Here is a 19,387-nt window from a genome sequence, read left to right as displayed (position 1 = left end):
TGAGAGCCCTCTATTGCAGCGCTAAAAGCTTTTGCGTTCACATTGTCTAAGAGACAGCATACTTTCACTTGACAAGGCTAGATGCACAACATCAATGAAACATGGTGTGAAAAATTCATATCGTATTGCTATTTTGAACACCGTCTTTCTGGAGTGCACGTGTGACATTAAAAAGCTTTTATCATCCAATTTTCTTCAAGTTTGTTCTTATCTGAAACCAGCCACGTCACTATAAGGTCTTCTGTACTGTTGGGGGAAAAAAAAAAATATATATATATATATATATATTTGTATTTGTATTGCCACATTTTCTTTTTTCCCTGTTTTGTTTTCTGGCAAATGCTATTTTAGAAACCTCCATGGATTTTTTTTTCCCCCCAATGCAAATACGGGGATTTCACACACATTTAATGGTTTGCAAGCCTCAAAGGTTTTCATGCATCGCTTTTAACGTGATTACACGAGAAGCAAAACCTGCCAGCCACAAAAGAAGAATGAAAAAAAAAGGTGATTCAAGGCAATAAATATTTTTATATTTTCGAAGACTTCTGCAGCACAAAAAGTGTTGTCATGACTCCCAGCTCAAAACACCATGTTTGCTTTGCTCCTTTCGATCCTTAAATGGAATTTACTCTGGCAAGGCGGTCTTGCAGGGAAAGGTGAGGACTTCTGGATCCCTATAGTGACAAATGGGTACATAAACGCCTCTTAACCCCACTTTTCTGCAGTGTCCAGAAGACCCAAATTAGGGATGTGACAAAAATCTGTTAAATGTTTGAGGAGTGGGGCGGGGGAGGAGGGGCAAGGCAGCCTCTCATTTTGTGAATTTGAGGTTTGCAGACAAACACAAACAAGATGAAGAGAGGGGAGGCAAAGAGTGAGAAAGAGACAAATTCAGTCAATGATTCCCCCCCCCCACCCACCCTCCTTCCCCACAGCCTGTTTCAGTCGCGTCCGCCTTCACTCATCTGACCCATTCGTTGTGCGGAGCCACGGGGAAATCTGCTCGGGCTCATTACCCTCTCCTCATAACGGATACAGGAAGAGCAAGGACTCATTCACGTGGTGAACGGACACACATCAAATTGTTGTCACTATCCGGGGGCCCGTGGCCACGTGCCAAGGCTCTCCTTCTTCGCCTCTCCCGACTTTGGTGGAAACAAACGAGCGTGATCGCGTCCGTCTGTGTCACGCCGCGCGCCGAGGGGATGGACGCAGTGAGCTGAGACTTTATTGGCATGCGTTGTCTCCTTCACTCATGCTGATGAATGAGGAGGAATGGACGAGAGATACTGTGAAGGGCGCCCAAGGTAACGGAGTCCACATCAGGCGTGACACCTTTGATGAACTCTGCACCAAAGGAAGTCTTTGCAGTCAGACTGCCCAATCGAAAGTTGCTTCTCCAAAATGTACAGTCACCTTATTGACCCTAGGATAGAACATTGGTTGCTGGAAGGATTTGACTCATTAGGATATTATTACAACTTTTTTAGGTGGACATTGAGAGCAAGATTAAATAAAAAAAAGTCAAGTGTAAGTAAAATAAATTGCAACTCTCAAACGGCTGTTTGACCTTCACTTCTTCTGTACGGGTATACCGCAAGATCAAAACAGATACAATTAAAATGAACCCCAAAAAGTCATGTCTGATCATGATTGCCAAAGATGAAAGCCAAGGACATTTTTGCTGTAATTATAGTGAGTTTTAGTTAGTCATATTTTTAAAAAGCACTTTCGTTTTTATGTCATTAACGAAAACATTTTTCAATTTTAGTTTTTTTTTTCCTCATTTTAATGTGCTATTGTTATTGGGACAAAAAAAAATCAGACAGCATCATCTTTTTCCCAACATTTGAAGGGGATGCTGCTTTATTTTAAAACAGATTTTTTTGTCTTTGTTGTTTTGTTCAGATCCACTTCACTTTATATCCAATGCAGGCAAGTGGAAAGTGTGATTAATAGCATTTATTTAAGACATAAAGACAAAGATGTGAAAAGCAATACATTGACAGCAATGAGACGAGCTCTTGCGTCAAATTTCCTCTCTTCCATCTCAGCTTACCGATATTCAAAACAATAGCCGTAATATGATTGTGTGAGTTCTGTATTGTCTGTTCAGATTGATGAGGTTGAAAATATACACCGCCTCAATGGGAAAATCAATCACCCTTCACACTATTAACCACTACAAGAACCCGCCTTTGCTGTTGTGCACACTGTAGCCCGCTCATGAATCAGAGCAACGTGTGCTTGTGCCAGCACTGCGTAAAGCAATGAAATGACGATCAGTGGTGGCATTTCAGGATTTTAGTTCAACATTACATTAGTACAGATCAATACTGATTCCTACTTTGGGATTCATGTCACGTCTGGCGATCAGTCCAAGATATACCCCGCCTCTCGCCCAACGTTTGCCAGGTTAGGCTCAAACACACCTCAACCCTCATGGGAAAAAGCAGTTTTGGTTTATTTTCCTGTCTCCTCCTGTCCGTGCCTTCCCAGTTTGCTCGTTCCATATTTTTCTCCACCTGTTCTCCTCCAGCCAGCTCGACAACTTTGACTGCCTCATTCTTCCCTCCCCCGCTGCTTCGCTCGCCTCTTCTCACTTCATGCCCCCTCCTGTGACCTGTTTAAGAATGACTGCCCATCATGGCTTTATCCAGCTATGAGGTTTCATACATCTGCATTACAATGCCATTTTGTTCCTTCAAGAAAGACATTTACATTGCATGCGTACTTAAATGGAAAGTGTGACGCAAAGGAAACAGATGTGAGCAAATCACCTTGACTACATGTAATTCGAAGAAAACTCCGAATGTGGAAAGCCATGTTTGAGACTGAATTGGAAATGCTCTAAATAACGGTCGTCGGGAGAGTCATTTAGGTCCAAATTGCTGCTTGGATTTGGCTTTTGGCCATAATTAGGTCAAAATTCAAAAGGCTGTATTGTGATGTTGGCCTCTAAGGACCAGCACATTTGCAACTTCTGTGTTTAGAGCATATCGTAGTCACTGACAGTATTTGTTAGTGACTCAGAATTGGAAATGCTCTAAATAACGGTCGTCGGGAGAGTCATTTAGGTCCAAATTGCTGCTTGGATTTGGCTTTTGGCCATAATTAGGTCAAAATTCAAAAGGCTGTATTGTCATGTTGGCCCCTAAGGACCAGCACATTTGCAACCTCTGTGTTTAGAGCATATCAGTGCATGTCAGTGACTCCATTTGCCTCTCGAGTACTGTCGAGCTGTGATGAGAGCAAGAGCTCACCGAGGACCAATCACATTCACAACCTTATGCTCTTACCCAAACATGTTTGTTGCGCTGTAATGTTTTACCAAATTATACAGCATTTATCCGTCCATCCATTTTCTAAACCGCTTATCCTCACAAGGGTCGTGGGCGTGCTGAAGCCTTTCCCAGCCGTCTTCGGTCAGTAGGCGGGGTACACCCTGAGCTGCTTGCCAGCCAATCGCAGGGCACACAGAGGCGAGCAACCAATTGCGCTCTCTGTCACACACCAAGGGACAATTTCGTGTGTTCCGTTAACCTGCCATGCCTGTTTTTGGAATGTGGGAGAAAACTGGAGTACCCGGAGAAAACCCACGCAGGCACCTGGACAACATGCAATCTCCATACAGGAAGGCTGGAGTCGAACCCTACCTTTGCACTGTGAGGTCGACGTGCTAACCAGTCGACCGCCGTGCCGCCCTGAAACAGCATTGAGCTATGGGAAATTGTCTGAAAGCGATTTCAAGTCATTCCACCTGCAACCCGTCCCTATCCTTCCCTCTCCTTGAAATCTCTCTTATTGATGATTAGCTGATGTTCCAAACACAGAGCGAGTGTAAGGAGCCTGACTGGTCTGTCAATTCGGCTCAGCACCGCATGAAGAGCACCCAACTCAGTGTTTGCTCTAATAGGGCTTCAATCTGCAAACAACACGCATACCTGGGCTACAGGAGGTCCCCTGGGGGGAACGGGAGAGAGAGCGGCTGCCTTCAGGTTAGCTCTAATCAGAAGAGCAGTTTATCACCAAAAGTGAAGGCTCTGTGTTCATGGTCAGGCTTCAGGAAAAAAATAAATAAATAAAAGACCTCAGGTGTACAATCCCATGAGCTCCGTCCCCGAGTTTGGTCCAATACTTAGCAAGGACTTTTTAATCGATGATACCTTGCCACCTTACCTTTTTGATCGATCAAAACCTTGCCAGCGCTCCTTTGCTCATGTTGACTGTATACTGTATGTCCTTTGTCTCACTTCCAGAGAAAGTCGGTATGCTGTCGGCATTGATCCCTCCCTTCAAGTACACAAGCCCTGGGAACAGCAGCACGGAGGACGAGGACAGTTTAAGTAAGACGATGTTGCTTTTCTCTCATTCTCTTACTTGGTATTTATCGAAGTGAAGGGACTGTCACCATTTGGACCAAAACGTCTGTTCTGAAAGCGGTGATCAAATATTGTATTTCAATCAGTCAATCAATCAGTCGACAGAACAGCAACGCTACTACATCTCTTCAAATGTGCAAAAGGAATTCTCGTCAAAAAAGACATGGCATTGCAATCTTTGGGGGCGAGATCGAACCATTTTTTGTTGTTCATTTTTCATCAGTAATGCAATCCACCACTTTGTAACTAGAGCGGAAGAGCACATCATAGCCATTCAGCCTCTGCTCTCGCGAAGGAGAGAAATGTGAAATAAAGCAGGCCACAGATAGTTCTCTCATCCTTTCTCGCTGCGGCCGCCACTGGTGGAATACCCCACCCCCGTTACAAATCGGATTTCTGCTTTGCATTGGCCACAGGGACCAATGTTTCTCACTTACAACAAGGATTTCCAAGCAATTTAGAGGCAGATTACAGAATGATTTGGCAGATTGCATCCACATTTTAAGGGATTTCTATTTTAAAACACTTATATAGCACCAAGGAGATTGGTTCATTATCGTTTCATTGTATGTCAAGTTGTTCAATCTGCCGGGAAGGACTTCGTGGATCTATTTTGTTCAGCACTGATTAAGTACGTTTTTTTTCTCTTCAGGTACCAGCAGCGCAGAGGTGAAAGAAAACCGCAACGTTGATAACTTGGAGGATCGCTCCCTAGCATCTGCTGAGTGTCAATCGCGCTTCTGCTCTGACCCCACAAGAAGTGGGAGTTCTAGCCTGAAGAGAAAACGGCCTCTGGAGGAAGACAACAACGGCCACTTGAGCCAACTCCGTCTGATCTACAAGAAACTGTCCTGGTCCGAGGTACCAAAGAATGCGTTGGTTCAGCTCAATGAGCTCCGGCCAGGTCTTCAGTATCGCATGGTGTCACAAACGGGTCCGGTCCACGCTCCTGTTTTCTCCATTGCCGTTGAGGTGAACGGATTGACCTTTGAAGGAACGGGTCCCACAAAGAAGAAAGCTAAGATGAGGGCTGCGGAACAAGCTCTTAAATCCTTTATTCAGTTTCCCAATGCTCCTCAGGCCCACCTCGCCATGGGAAACATTTCAAACCCATCCGTTGACTTCACCTCGGACCAAGCTGGTTTCCCTGACACTCTTTTCAAGGAGTTTGAATCTTCCCCGTGCTCTGCCGGCCTCTCCTTTTGCAATTCAGAAACAGAAAGTCAGCTATTATCAAGTGAGCTACTCAGACATGGACGCTTAATTTGCCATACCTTGGACCTGATGGTACAAGCTCAGCAACGGTTAGGGGGAATTGTTCCAGAGCCAAACGCGCCCAAGAGTGCCGTAGTCCTGCTCAATGAGCTCCGTCCCGGCTTGCGTTACGCCTGTCTTTCTGAGCGAGCCGAGGGCAGGCGACTGCGTAGCTTTGTGATGGCGGTACGCGTGGATGGACGGATTTTTGAGGGCTGCGGTCGCAGCAAGAAGATGGCCAAGACCCAGGCAGCCCAGTGTGCTCTTGAGGCCCTCTTCAATATCAGGACAGCCCCTGAAGGCCGGATGAGTCTCAAAACCAGCAGGAAGATATGCCCTCATTTACCCCAGGTGAGTTCAGAATTAGCTCTCTTGCCCGTGTCGCTACGTTTGTTTGGCACACGCTCCAAACATACGAGGTGCTGTCATGACTGAATGAATGCAAGTATACTTGCAACTCCCGCTGCATATACTTCTGGAAACTTAAATTTTGAATTCCAAGACCCCAAAGGCTGTCACTGCATTTACAAAACAAGCAAATGTATCACAGATCACAATGGATCATTAAATCCATGTTATTTGTTTATTGGCCTTTTTGACATGCATTAGAAGGTAGAAAACAAATGAAACAAAATCCGCATCAGGACACGGTTAAAACTGATTGCCCATTTTGCAAATTGTCTTCTGGCCTCACGGTGTTGACAAGAATAAATTCAGTCACTTGCTATGAAGCAAAAAGAGACAAACAAAACACGGAGCCCGCGTCGTGGCCATTTAGCTAAATACCCAAATTGCAATCAGAGCCAGGAAACTAGTTTTGGAGGAACATGAGGAAATAGGAAGCTACTTACAAAATTGTCTGGCACCTGTTGATGCTATTCCAAACATCATTTCAGCTGCAGAGTTCCATCCAAAGAAAACTATCCTAATTATATTTTGTCATTTGGAAACTTAAACTTTCTATTTTTGGCAATTGAAAACAAAGGCTATTCTTTTGTATTCTATTGCACCTCACATCTTTTTGAATTTAAGTTCTCCAGACCTATACCATCAGTGAGCACAATTTCATCTTCAGTTGTAATAAAACTGTAACCAGTAATAGGCCGGATAAAACACCACACTCTATTTCTTGTTCTGCAAACGGTATCTCAATAGTCTTCTCGCCGAAAGTCTTTCCTTGAAGGCTTTTATTGACACCATTGTGTCAGGCACATGTTGTGGAGCATTAACATCCTTTCCCATCCCTGAAAAAAATAAACCAGCAAGTGTCCTTCCCCGGAGCATGACATCAACCTCGCAAACCTGCGCGTTTTGCCTTGGAGAAACTTTTTTCCTTTCTCCCTTCTGCCACGGTGTCTAAAGCGATTTTAAGAGGATTTACCGCACCAGTTTCGTTCCAGAGAGCACTCTTTTGTGGAAATTTCTTGAAAGTCAGGCGCGCGCTGCCTGCCAGACTCTCCACTTCTATGTTTCAAATGCTAAAGGAGAAAAGTTCAACAATTTCGGTGCATGCGCAGGGGTATAAACACAACATCACAAATATTCAGCTAATCGATTGCGAAAAAGTGTCCAATCACTCTCGCCTTGGCCAGAAGGTGCTTTGGTAACCAATTTGGGAGTTGATACGAATGGCAGAGCTGCAGTAGAGCCGGTCAGGGAAGGGTTATATCCTAAAACAATCAAGGTCCAACTTGCCTCTTAAAATACCTTTCGTCTTTCCTATGAGAACGTGTTGGCGTAATCCCGCCACCTATTTTGCCAAGTGGACTGATTAGCCTTCTGTTTGGGCCACGACTGGGCATTTAATCTCTCTTCCATCTCCGTCACAAGGCACTGCAGTGTTGCCATGTCGCCCGAGTCTGAAACATGTGTGCAGCTGCAGAGAGAGAGAGAGAGTCGGTGCAGGTGCTTGTGGAAGGACAGCACGGAGGTTAGTGGTCAGGATGGTGCACTCTGCCACCTTGGATTAAGGTTCATTTGATTAGGGAAATGTGCTCTGCGGCAGAGCTGAATGACAATTAAGGTTAATGAAGGGGAAAGTGAACCAAGAAAGCATAAAAAGAGGGCAGGTTCAAAGCAGGGAAGTGGTATGGCGGACGTAAACAAAGCGTTCCTACAGAATACTTGCATCGGTGGCGATATCATCGAAAATGAAATGTGACAAAGTGATTTGATTCACTTACTCCTCGCAGATAGAGAAGGCTACAAAATGGTCAAGTGGAGTCATTTCCCTGCCTCCAGCACAGCAAATTAAATATGATTTGAGGCATCTGAAGGTGACCCCTGTCAGGAGGCGGGTCTTCAACAGATTGCTTTCTTTGTCTAATCTCCCCCACTTCTAATCCGTCTCACTATAAACAGCTGTGACGAGCTGATCGTTAATTAATATTGCCACAACAAATTTGAGACAGTGATCGGGCCAAGCCGCTCGTCTTCCAAAAAAAATAAAACGGCAAGTCGCAGAGAGAGAAGGTGTGAACGACACATTGGAGAGGACTTCATAATCAGCGCTGGTAGTGTTACAACCGCAGCATGTGGGCAGCGATGACGGCAGATCAACACTATTTGACAGCCACCGCAGCACACTGTCCTCTTGGGATCAGCTGTGATTAACAACCCATGGTTGTAGTGCAAATAGCCTGACAAACTATTTGCAGACGTCCGTTTTAGCTTTCACCTCGTATAATGTACCTTGTCATCTAAAATTGGCATTCATGCTTATAGGTTTTTTTTTTTCTTCTGGTTCAGGGTCCCACGTTCTCTCACAGCAAGGTAATAAACTCCCAGTTGCTCCTGGTTTCATTTTTGTGTGAATGAGGCAACATTGCAAGCGAATTGTATGTGTGAAACATTGAAAGGCCACCCGTATGTCAAGTTCAAAATTGCGGCGGGGTGTGTTAAAGCGCAATGAAACCAAAGTTGAACTTCAGGCTACTGCTAGAAAGAACAAAAATGTCAGGAAAATCCAACTAGAACACCGTAAGTTGATTTGTGGTAAATGAGAGGAACTTCAAAGCAGGAGTATGATGATTCCAATTTCAAATTAGTTTGAATGTGAGTGGTAAATATCTTTTTTTTTTTCCCAGTTGTACAGTTTGTAGCCCACAGTAATGGTGGAAAAAAAAAGATGTTTTATCTTGGTCTCAACCTTGCATTGGAATGGTGTGTGCAGACTTTTTCATATCCACTGTAAAGACCTGATGCGAAAATCCAGGCTTCGATGGCTTGCGGGATCCATATCTTAATAAATCCACCTGTTGGACTTCGGCCTTATGGGATAATGATGTTTTCAGTGGAAAGCGCTGGAGAAAGCTGCAGCCAGTTTAAAATAACGGATGTACTTATGAAAATGGCACATTTGGGGAGCAACTGTTTCTGGCGCTCACCCGACCCCCCACCTTCTGACTATCAAAACAATTAAAGCAATGAATAAAAATGGTTGCCCTTAACAGTGTATGATATGAACACATGACTCGTGTTCTATTGTTTGACAGCCCCGCGCCTACAGCTGATGAGCTGCTCACTCTGAGCTATCACAAAATCAAAAGGTCATAAAAGCAAAGCATGTGTTCATTTGCGTTAAAGAAAATAGGGGCATTAAAATTATGTTACATTAGTTCGTTAAAGTTAATTAGTCATGAACGCATGAACTTAACAGCCCTAATCGCCGGTAATTATTGTCTGCGACCTCTGTAATTGATGCAAGAAAGGGGACTCACGTGACTGCTGTGTATCTATGGAGTTCCGCCTCACGGTTTCTCACACAGTTTGCCAAATGATCCTCTTGAATTCGGGACTATTTCCACAGGCCACGTTCCTTTAAACCCATCTTTTAATGCTACACCGGTGCCTTGTGTTGTTTCGTTTGTCTCAATGTACAGTCATGACACTTTGTCTTGACATTCTCTTTTATTATGTTGGATAAGAATCTCTCTGATAATTCAGCACAATCTCAGTTTATTATTTCTATTTTTATGCTCAGTAACCAGCAAAAAAAAATCTTTTTTTAAAAATGGCATCTCCATCTTCAAGCCTCAACATTTTTGGTCCAAAATGATACATTAGCTGATCAGTGGCTGTGCTTTATGATATTTGCATTGTCGCCGACATTAATTCATTCTCGGTCTCTGCGTTTATTATAATTAGCAGAAAATCTTTTGCCTGGGAAAAAAGATGCTGAATGTGTAAAACTTGAGTCCATCCGTTACCTTTGTCCCGCTTTGCAAGACGAGGCTAAGCCTCTCTGGGGATGACGAAATGGGCAAAGTGAGGAATACGGTGTACAGAATGCGCGCGTTGGTGTGTTGCCGTGGAGGGGAAAAATCCAGAATTGCGTGGATGGATGGACTGCAGTAGAGGGGGGAAAAAGAGGGAAACCTCAGCGGAACAAAAGACCTTCAGGATTAATTAGGCGTCAGATTGGTTTCAGGGCACACGGTCTGGGGGATGGGGCGCACGGAGAGATATGGCGAACCAGCAGAGAGAAAGTTTAGCATTCTAGGAAGACCTGCTGTCCTCAGCCCTCATATGTCAGCCTGCGCGCCCCTGAGTATACAACAGGCAGCTAGTTAGGACCTGTGCACTGCCTGGAACCGTTGACTAATATATGGAGCGCTTCCATTTCCATCTCTGTCGGGGTTTTTTACAATGTCCAACTAGGTAATAATGTCAGGGTCATACATGTGCCACGTTCTGTTCTGGTTAGATTCTTATGCCCCATTTCGTGGTTCATAAATCCAAAATATGATGTCACATCAGCAGCAAATGGGTGAAATGTTTGTCGTATACATTTTACGAGAACCAAATTTGCTGTTTTGAATTTCAAATGTTACAGAGATGCTTTCCTAGACGGATCCCGAACAACTTCACTTAACAGAACACCTTCAAAGATTGTGGCAAATTCCTCGTTTTGAGTCAAAAAAAAAGATTTTTCCCCACCCTGATAGCCACGTCATTGTTATCCTTTGTGACCCAGGAAGTAGCCTGATCTGTATGTATTTAGTTTTCGCTACACTTCCGCTGACCTTTTCCATCTTACTTTTGTGCTTCCAGAAAATCGTCATTTGCAATGCAGGTCACAGGGATCAGCTCATGATTTGAAATGTGGCCCTAGAGCGGCCTGCTAATGCTGTCTGAGTTGTTATTGTCACACAAGGATGTTACTTTGACGGCGCGGCGTCTCCTCCTATGCAGGAAGTGCTGAACTCTGCATGCAGATGACAAACGGGCTTGGCATGAATCATAATATTCAGCCGTAATATTTTGTCACCGCGTCATGGAGGCCAAAGTTGTTGACTGCGCTCAGAATCTCACAGTGACAGCCGTAATACAAGTCATACTTTTTGTGTTCTTTGCTTTTGATGCCGCGTACTTCGTTATTGACTGCGCCACCTGTCCGTGGTCCGTCTCCTGCCCTCTTCCCCAGAAAAGAGTGAATACGTGATCGCATGCGTGCTCGTTGTTGGCGGTTGACATAAAAAGAAAGATGACAAAAGAGAGCAGATGTATTTGTTACAGTCAGTCTGATGACTTCGCTGACGACACATAATGGATTTCAGGAAATGTTAAAAGAGCATGGGCCATTTTTTTTTCACATTCAAAAGGCTTTCTACGCCATTTCACACATTATTCCTTAGGCTGTGAAGTGTAGAATACACTTTGTTGCATTGTTGTACCGTGTGTGTGTGGGGGGGGTGGGGCGGGGTTGGCAATGTGAGCGATTGCTCCTGTCGGAGAATGTTTTTAGAAGCCATATTCATCAGCAAAGAAAAGAGCAAGGCTGGTTTCTGCAAAGGCCAGGTGTAAACTTGGAGCCTCTATCTGCAAGATAAACATATCATTGCTGTTGGGGGCTTACCGCTCCCAAATGTCAGCTGAGCAACACTGCTTAAGAGTTTGACAACCTGCATTTAGTTTGTCCTGAGGGGGTTGAAAGGTTGTCAAAAATCAGTTGCCAAAACAACGTGCAAAACCCCAGCGGTCACTCAAAACACGTCATAGTCGGAACCCAACAGCATTGGCGCACCGTTTATGTCTGAGTCCTCAGTCCCCTCGAGGACCAAACTGATGAAGTGATGTTTGGAAAGTGATCCCACTTCAACTTTTAGGAATTTGGAAAGAGCACTCGGAACAATGAAAGCACACGGTGACCGGCATCGGGAAGGTTGAGAGAAATTGAGTGACCGCAATGCTAGAAATATAGTTGGAAAATCTTATGAAATATATACACAAAGTAATTTTATATTTCAGCGTAAAGTTAGTTTCAGTGGCTCTTCCAAATGTCCAAAAAATATATATCTATTTTTTTTTTTGTACTTCAAATATAAATTCTGTGGATCTGAAAGTATATTTGTTTGCTCTGACACATATCAAATATAGCGGTTTCCAGATGGAACTTCTCTGTAGGGAGACGAACAATATTGTGAGACGGATATATGTTTGAGAGGAGACGCAGTGCCGAGATGACTTTTATTAAAAAAAAAAAAAAAAATTGCAACCCTGTTATAACAGCCGGGAGGTCTGTCTCTCTGACCACAGCTCCACAGCATTATTTTACCTGTATATTTTTATTCTATACCAGTATTAGACTTCTAATAACCTCTCTAGCATGGCTTTGGTAATAAGATATCGCATGCAGAAAATATGGATGTAACTTTGCAGTGTGTAGTGTGTGTCGTGCTACTTAAGGTAGTACCATAATCTCAAAATGTTCACCCAGGACTCGCACTGAGAATTACGTAACACATCCGGGCGATTTAGAGACTTCGACGAACCGCGCACGCACGTTTTGGGATGTGGGAGGAGGCAGGCAAGCAGGGGAAGTGCGAATCATGAACCTCTTAACCAGCGGTGGGCGACTTCACTGATGGAGGGCGCCACATTTTTCGTGTGTGCTTATGTGTCAGAGCTTCTGCGGAGGCCACATTGGACCGCGCATTTTCTAACCGGATGTGTGAGAAAAATGCCAATTTAAATAAGGGAAATACGTGCACCTCTGCTTTTATATTGGACAAAGGTGTTGGATTACATTTTCACGCTCAAATGTCTTTTCAGATCGGGGGCGGCCACGTGCGGTCCACGGGCCGCCGAATGCCCCTCCCTGCTCTGAACTATAAAGCAGACACGCCAACCTCTAGTCCTCCATGCTGCCTATTAAATATATATTGACAGAAATAAAAACAACCATCTGGTGAGGCACTACGCCGACAGGTGCTCTCTCCCTGGCGAAACATATACTGTGTATGTTAGTGCACATTATGTGTGATGCAATATAATGAACTCGTCAGGGGTGGCCCCTGTTTGCCTGTGGAGATGATAGACTGGTTGCAACTTCATTACTTTCATTTCCTCTCATGTCGACCGAGTCTCTTTTCCTCGTGCCCGCTTGTTTTAGTCCTCATTCTCTTTGCTCTCTTTTGCTGTCCTCACCTCCCCTAAGGGTAGGGTCATGTTATCTTTTCACAGGAATTCTTCTGCTGGCCTTTGGTGCATAGCGTATGAGGCCTCTGGTGTGTGGTTTATACTGTCTTGACATTATTAAGTTGTCGGAGCCATATCCTTTCTTTTATCTTTCCCGTGGAGGGTTGGTCAAAAGGGGTTTCTACTTAAATCAGCCATTTGTATCTCATTTTCAAGGTTCCCCCGTGTCGTGGATAAAGCCGTAAAACACCAAAAATGAGAAATTCAAATGTCCTTGAAAAGCTTGAGTTGTCCTGGGAGATTCTTTTCTTCCTCCCACTGCTTCTCTCTTTTTCTCGTGGGTGAGTGCAAACGGGGTTAAAACGGACATGTTGATCTTTCGGCTGCCTTCAATGGGCAACATTGAGCTGTAGTACTTTTCCGCTTTGCGCCGACACAGCGCCCCATGTGACACCACCAACCAATCAAATTGCATGTTACCTGAGAACAAACAGTCCTGCTGCCCGGTGTTTCCATCTGACATTTTTGCTCGATTTACTGACCTTTCAGACCCAAGTTAGGATTTGTTTTCTCCTAAGCAGCGCCGTATCTCGTTTGCTGTGCAGCAGGCACGTTCAGTAACTATAAAAATCTGTATTTAGCGATACCATCTAATTTACAATGCGTACAGCCAAATCAGATTGTGCTCCTCATCCATGACACTGATGCATACTCCGTATTTGTTCTCATTTCTGATCCGAAAGATTTGCGTTTTTGAACGTGCTACACAGAGCTTAGTTAAATTCGCTTTGTAAACACGCTGCCATCTGCCGAAGTGAACCCCTGAGTGGGTTGATATGGAAGGTTGGTGGACCTGGCATTTTTTTTTAACCAAATATGCTGCCACAGATGGGCTTTGGGTCTGATCGTGGCACTCTTTGTGCTAACTGGCTCTGCTTGTTGGATTAGATGGCTATGATTTAGATTGATAATGAGTTCCCGACTCTGCCATGCTTAACGTTTGCGATTTGCGGTCATGATTCATTGGCTGCGGTCCTTTTTGGCTTCTGTGTCGGGAGGGTGGTGGCTTACATTTCCCAAATTAATATTTGGTTTCCAGCTTAAGAGCTGCACTGGATTTGAGCAGATGCATCCAGTCAATGAAGTTAGTTGGAAAAGTTGAAGTTGTGTTTTTATGGTTTCGAATCAGGCAAAAGTTCAAGTCCACAAAGGTGTGGTTAAATGAGTTTGGGTGTGGAAGAACTGAAAAGCAAAAGGAAATACAAAATCAACGACTTAGAAAAGTCAGTCTGGAGGAATTGTTCTATAGCGAGAGTGCAAGTCGTATGAGAGTTTGCAGAGCACCTTCGTGTGTTTGCTTCATGAATTTGATTTCAAGACGTTCTTTGCAGGACCTGAGGGTCAATTAGAATAGCACAGTCTGTAACAGACGGTTCCAAGCCCTGCCAATCACTTGTACGGCAAACTAGACTTTGTCTTGAGTTGAAATTTGCATTTACTGTACTTCACTGAGTGCCTTTGTTGTTCCCCATGCCTTTCGGATCAAAGTTTGAATGTTTTGACTGTGTGGAAAAAATAATCCCATTCCACGTCATCATCGGTAAACCGAGCCGTTGGTTCTTGGATGGAGCCATCGTCCTTGCCAGCGTTCATCCTTGACTTTGATCCCGATCTCAGGCTTTAACGTCCTATTTCCACTTTTTCAAAGCTAATGAGGAATCTCTGCTTGAGTTCCATGTTGCTTACGGAAGCCTGCGGCTTATCATCCCACCTGCGCACGGCTCCCCTCTCGCATGCACAGATGAGGTGAGCTCCAGGAAAGACGGATTAGATCTGTCACCGCGTCTTCATATGTTGTACCTTTGTTCCGGCTCCTGAAGATCAAGCATGTGGATTAAAAGGAAAGCAGAGCTGACGATGGCCACATGGCGCGGCCCGGTGGCTTGATGTGACTGACAGGGCCCCACTGAAAGTCTGTTCCGTAGGAGGCAAGGTGGAATTCAGTTAGCACGGCAAACATTTTAAAAGGGCCAATTGATTTATTTTATAGAGACCGCAACGATCAGAGCACAAACGCTGGCCAGGGCAACCATTTTCAAATTATTGACAAAGAAAGGAACCGCCGCTGGTCCAGGAGGGGAGCCGACACGAACGAGAAAGTACAGCAAACTATGTCAGTGTGACCTGATTAATTTGTTAATAGAAATCGGTGTCCTCAATGCACTTTTCACATCAAGGTGAGAACAGCAGGACTGAGCCGTGACAGAACCGAAATAGCGACAAGGATCTGGTGGCAGAGATCCAAAGGCCAAGCAAAAGAATAAAGTGACAGGATTGCTGTGTGTCACGCCGAGAACAAACACGACGGAAATATTTCACACCGCAAGGAGGCCGGCCGTGGATTCTCAAACGTCGCCGAAGGCAACCAAATAAATAGATATCATTTCAAAAGCCTCTCGATGGGCGGCAGAGGCGGAATGGTGAGAAGGAAAGGTGGGCTCGGCGCTGGTGGGGAGTGAAGATATCCGAGCAGAGCGCGGACACTATTAAAAAACTCAGGAGAATGAATTGTTAAATAGCGCTAGAAAGAAATATAAGACATGGCCCCATTTTTATGCTGCCTTGGCCACTCTGCAGCCAGGTGATAAGAGGGGGAGGAAGGTTTTGGGTTAAAAGTGTGTACGTGCACATACGTCTGTGTGCATCTGTCTGTGTGTGTGTGTGTGAGAGAGAACGCAGTTCAAGCAATGAATGGCGTAACATACCATAGGTGCCCATCAACATGGCGACTTCAGTGTGACGCTCTTATTTTTAACAGGCATAAAAAGTGCAATGTGGTGTTTAGCGTATGGGGAAGGTAAAGACGCTTTCAAATATTACATACATACACACTCACACACACACACACACACACACACACACACACACACACACACACTATCAGAAAAGGAATCGAACTGCAAAATTCTTATCTCGATCTATCCCGAAAACATACAGTAACTACGAAACCTAAACCTAATTCTAGTAATTGTATATCCCGCATCTTGATCCAATTGAACCGCTCCAGCAGCCGTTTTAATTTCTAGCAGGCGTCTGTTTTAAAATGGTTTAATGAAGCACTCCACCTTCCTGTCAAGCATTCAAGACATTAGAGAATCATGGTGCATGACGGTATTTGTTTACCGACCGCAGGAAAATGCACTCTCTTGAGTTGGTGAAGTCGAGTCTTAGCCATAAAAAAATATTTTATTTGATCATTGTGTTGCATAGCCGCTCATTTTTATTCACCTGCACAATCTTTACACCTCAAACAATCTGCATTTACATGCCGTAATTGCTCTGTGTAAAGAAAATTCCAAAATGCGTGTAGAGTGAGTGTAGACTATTTTCCACCCCCAATATTTCTGCTTTGACAAACGGAGATTACGAGCATGTGCCTTAACGCGTTTGTATTGATAGAAGTGTTCCTCCAATCAATCTCCTTTAGTGCAGCCGAAGCAGTCGCCAAATAAATCCCGCTGCTTGTTTTCTCCATCCCGAAGAGCCTCAAAGGGATTGCTTGTTAAATTGTTCAGAACTAATGCTGCAGAGACACCAGGTGGGGTGAGTCACACAATGTCCGCCGCAGCAGTTTCAGCACGGATCACGCTCGCGCAGACGAATCGCGCCGGTTAAGTGAAATTCATTTTGAAAACCAAATATGAAAGGGCAGCTAACGGGGGAGCAGGGCAAAACTCAGTGTTCAACCGAGAGGAAGATGGGCAGTGAGCCGAGCGCACCGTGATCCCCGCTCACAGTTGACGGCAGGTTGCCGTGACAATCTTTCTGACTGTGGAGCGCGATCCCTGGCCCCGTTTTTCTGCCACATTAGGCCCACAGTCAAGGTAGAACTCAAGTCCCATTGAGGGACGAATGCCGTTGTGCAGGTTGGGTGAAAAACAAAGGCAAATGTGAGACAGGCATCTGTAAACACTCATACTACGGGCTACTGTGCATTGAAGACCTCCTTCTACCCACGCCAACGTTTCCCGCCAGCCATCCACTTAACTGCACACTGTTCAACAGCTGTTGCCAGGACATGATGCTCACCCCCGCGCCCCTTTGAGTCTTTGACTCGGGCAATTATTATGAAGGGCTTCGTTTTCAAGCAGTGTTCACACCAACCGCGGAGCTGAAATGGATCACCGGGACGTGGTAACAGATTGGCAGAAGAGTGGGTCTTTTGGACAAATTAAGCCTCCGCTTGCTAACGGGACATCATGAGGTGCCACTGTGCCACAGGCAAAGAGTGAGAGAGAGAGAGAGAGAGAGAGAGAGAGAGAGAGAGAGAGAGAGAGAGAGGACAGTGACTGAATTTGAATTGACTGTCTGGGTTTTGGTGTTTCCGAGTGTGGTGGGTGATTTGTTTTGTGTTATTTATTTGCAGAGGTGGCCAGTTCCTAATGCCATGCTTGCGTAGAAGTACAGATAATTGTGTTCTAAAAAAAAAAAAAAAAAAAAAATGTAGAGGTACTCAATCAACCTCTTTAGCAAAAGTTTCTTTTTAAAATGTTTGTACAAAAGTCAAACCTACATTTAGCTTTTTTAGACTGGACATATTCTGTTTTAAAAGTTGGCCAAGTTATTAACACATCATAATTTCACATAAGTCTCTGTCATTGGAGTCTGGTAGAAAGCGAGGTGGCAATTATTTTGTGTTTTCCAGGACTTCGCCGATTCAATATTCCACTTGGTGAGGGAGAAGTATCGCTCGCTGGTGGGCGGCTGCAATCCGGCGTACACTCAACACAAATCCCTGGCAGGCATCGTAATGACCCGAGGTATGGTAAATTTCATTGACTTTTATATATCGTGTTGAATTATTGAGGCGGGGGTAGAGTCAGTCTCCCTCCGCCTGGCTGGACTTTCCGTGCTCAAGCAGCTTTGACACAAGTTTGCCGATGACACGGTGGGAATCCTAACAAGATCAGCTTCAATCTGACAACCGACGGTGTGACACGGTGCGGGAACAGCACGGCGCAGGACACTTCTCGCTGTGATGTGAAACAATGAGTTATGACTGCGCATTCATCTTTCATCCTTTATTCAGAGTTTTCATATGTCGTATCGGTTGCACATTACGAGGGGGATTGTCACCTGCGCACACGACCAAATTAGAGACACAAGCCTGGTATTTGTTCCCACATGATGACAAAATCAGATTTATCGAGTAAACTTTGACATTCATTTTATTTCCGTCGAGCACTGTGGTTTTCATCAGTTTGGGACAATGCATATTTCATTGCACCTCTCTATGAAAAGCATTGTAATATTGAAGTTACACATGCTGCATTACTATCACCCCAAATACATGCCTTCCATCTTTCCATTCATGTTTTACATTGTTCATTCTGTTCAGGGTCGAAAGGCCCACCACACCCTGGTCAGGTCACTAGATTTGATTACGCCCTTAAAACTGCCTGGTTAAAAGTAACACAAATTCAGAAGCCACCAAGTTTTGGGTTGCCAATTCGACCCGTTATGTTGCGTCAAAATTTTGCTCCAATAACGGGTAAAAAGTACCCATACTGGTGAGTTACAGCTCCCTGATGGGATTCCAATCCCAGGTTATCAGTAAAGCTGTGGTTAAAAATGATCCTCATTTTATTAACAATATTTTCTACCAAACGGCAACTTTGCCCCATCAGAGGTCACCCCAGCAAGTCATTCACTTGAGTTCTGTCCATACTTGAAATTAACTTCAACTCCACAACGAAACCCTCCAAAACGGCAAGCGGCTTCAACTCTTCAACCCACCCACGATTAACCCAACCATGGGTAGAAGTAACCCAATCTGCTCAAAATCCCCACGCATAGACTCAATAAGATAGCGGCAGAGCCCCTGTTTTGTCAAAATGAAGCTCTTCAATGCACTTCAGCATAGTTCCTTGCCACTACAGTGAGATTTCACAAGATGGCGCTAAAGTAATGGGCCGGTTTTCCAAAAACTATGAGTACCGAGTCAGTGAAAAAGTGGAGAGGCACATTCGAAAATGCCTCTGACCCTGGAGAATTATCTTCCCCTTGTGGCTACCAGCTGCAGTCTTTGAAGGGTCACCGAGGAGGGATCGGTATCTCTGCAGCGATGCAGCAGCTCATCAGTGTTGACTTCAGTGAGAGCGGCCGCGCTCATCCTGACCTCATCCAATCCTCCTCCTCTCCTCTGCCTCCCAGTAATTGCTTCTGTTTGTTTATTAATAGCGCGTTATCTACAAAGATCCAGACAAACGGCCCGCGCCTTTGCAGAGGTGGCCGCCTCAGCGCTTCTGCCGCCGCCCCCCCAGGCCCGC

General features: G+C 44.7%; 1 protein-coding gene across 3 annotated transcripts in view; it reads left to right on the top strand.

Annotated features, from left to right (window-relative positions):
• Positions 1 to 19,387, top strand: part of adarb2 (adenosine deaminase RNA specific B2 (inactive)) — a 128,331-nt gene that overhangs the window by 94,901 nt on the left and 14,043 nt on the right. For all 3 annotated transcript variants that reach the window (XM_019864551.1, XM_019864550.1, XM_019864552.1), the window contains 3 exons: positions 4,263 to 4,349; positions 5,038 to 5,990; positions 17,764 to 17,878. In XM_019864551.1, coding sequence (XP_019720110.1) covers positions 4,263 to 4,349; positions 5,038 to 5,990; positions 17,764 to 17,878 — 1,155 coding nt within the window. The remainder of the gene's footprint in view (positions 1 to 4,262; positions 4,350 to 5,037; positions 5,991 to 17,763; positions 17,879 to 19,387) is intronic.

The sequence above is a fragment of the Hippocampus comes genome, unplaced genomic scaffold, assembly GCF_001891065.2.
Source record: "Hippocampus comes isolate QL1 unplaced genomic scaffold, H_comes_QL1_v1.1 scaffold389, whole genome shotgun sequence".
In the NCBI taxonomy this organism is placed as follows: Eukaryota; Metazoa; Chordata; class Actinopteri; order Syngnathiformes; family Syngnathidae; genus Hippocampus; species Hippocampus comes.
Note: the sequence above shows the minus strand (reverse complement) of the source record. Positions and strands in the feature narration are given on the sequence as shown.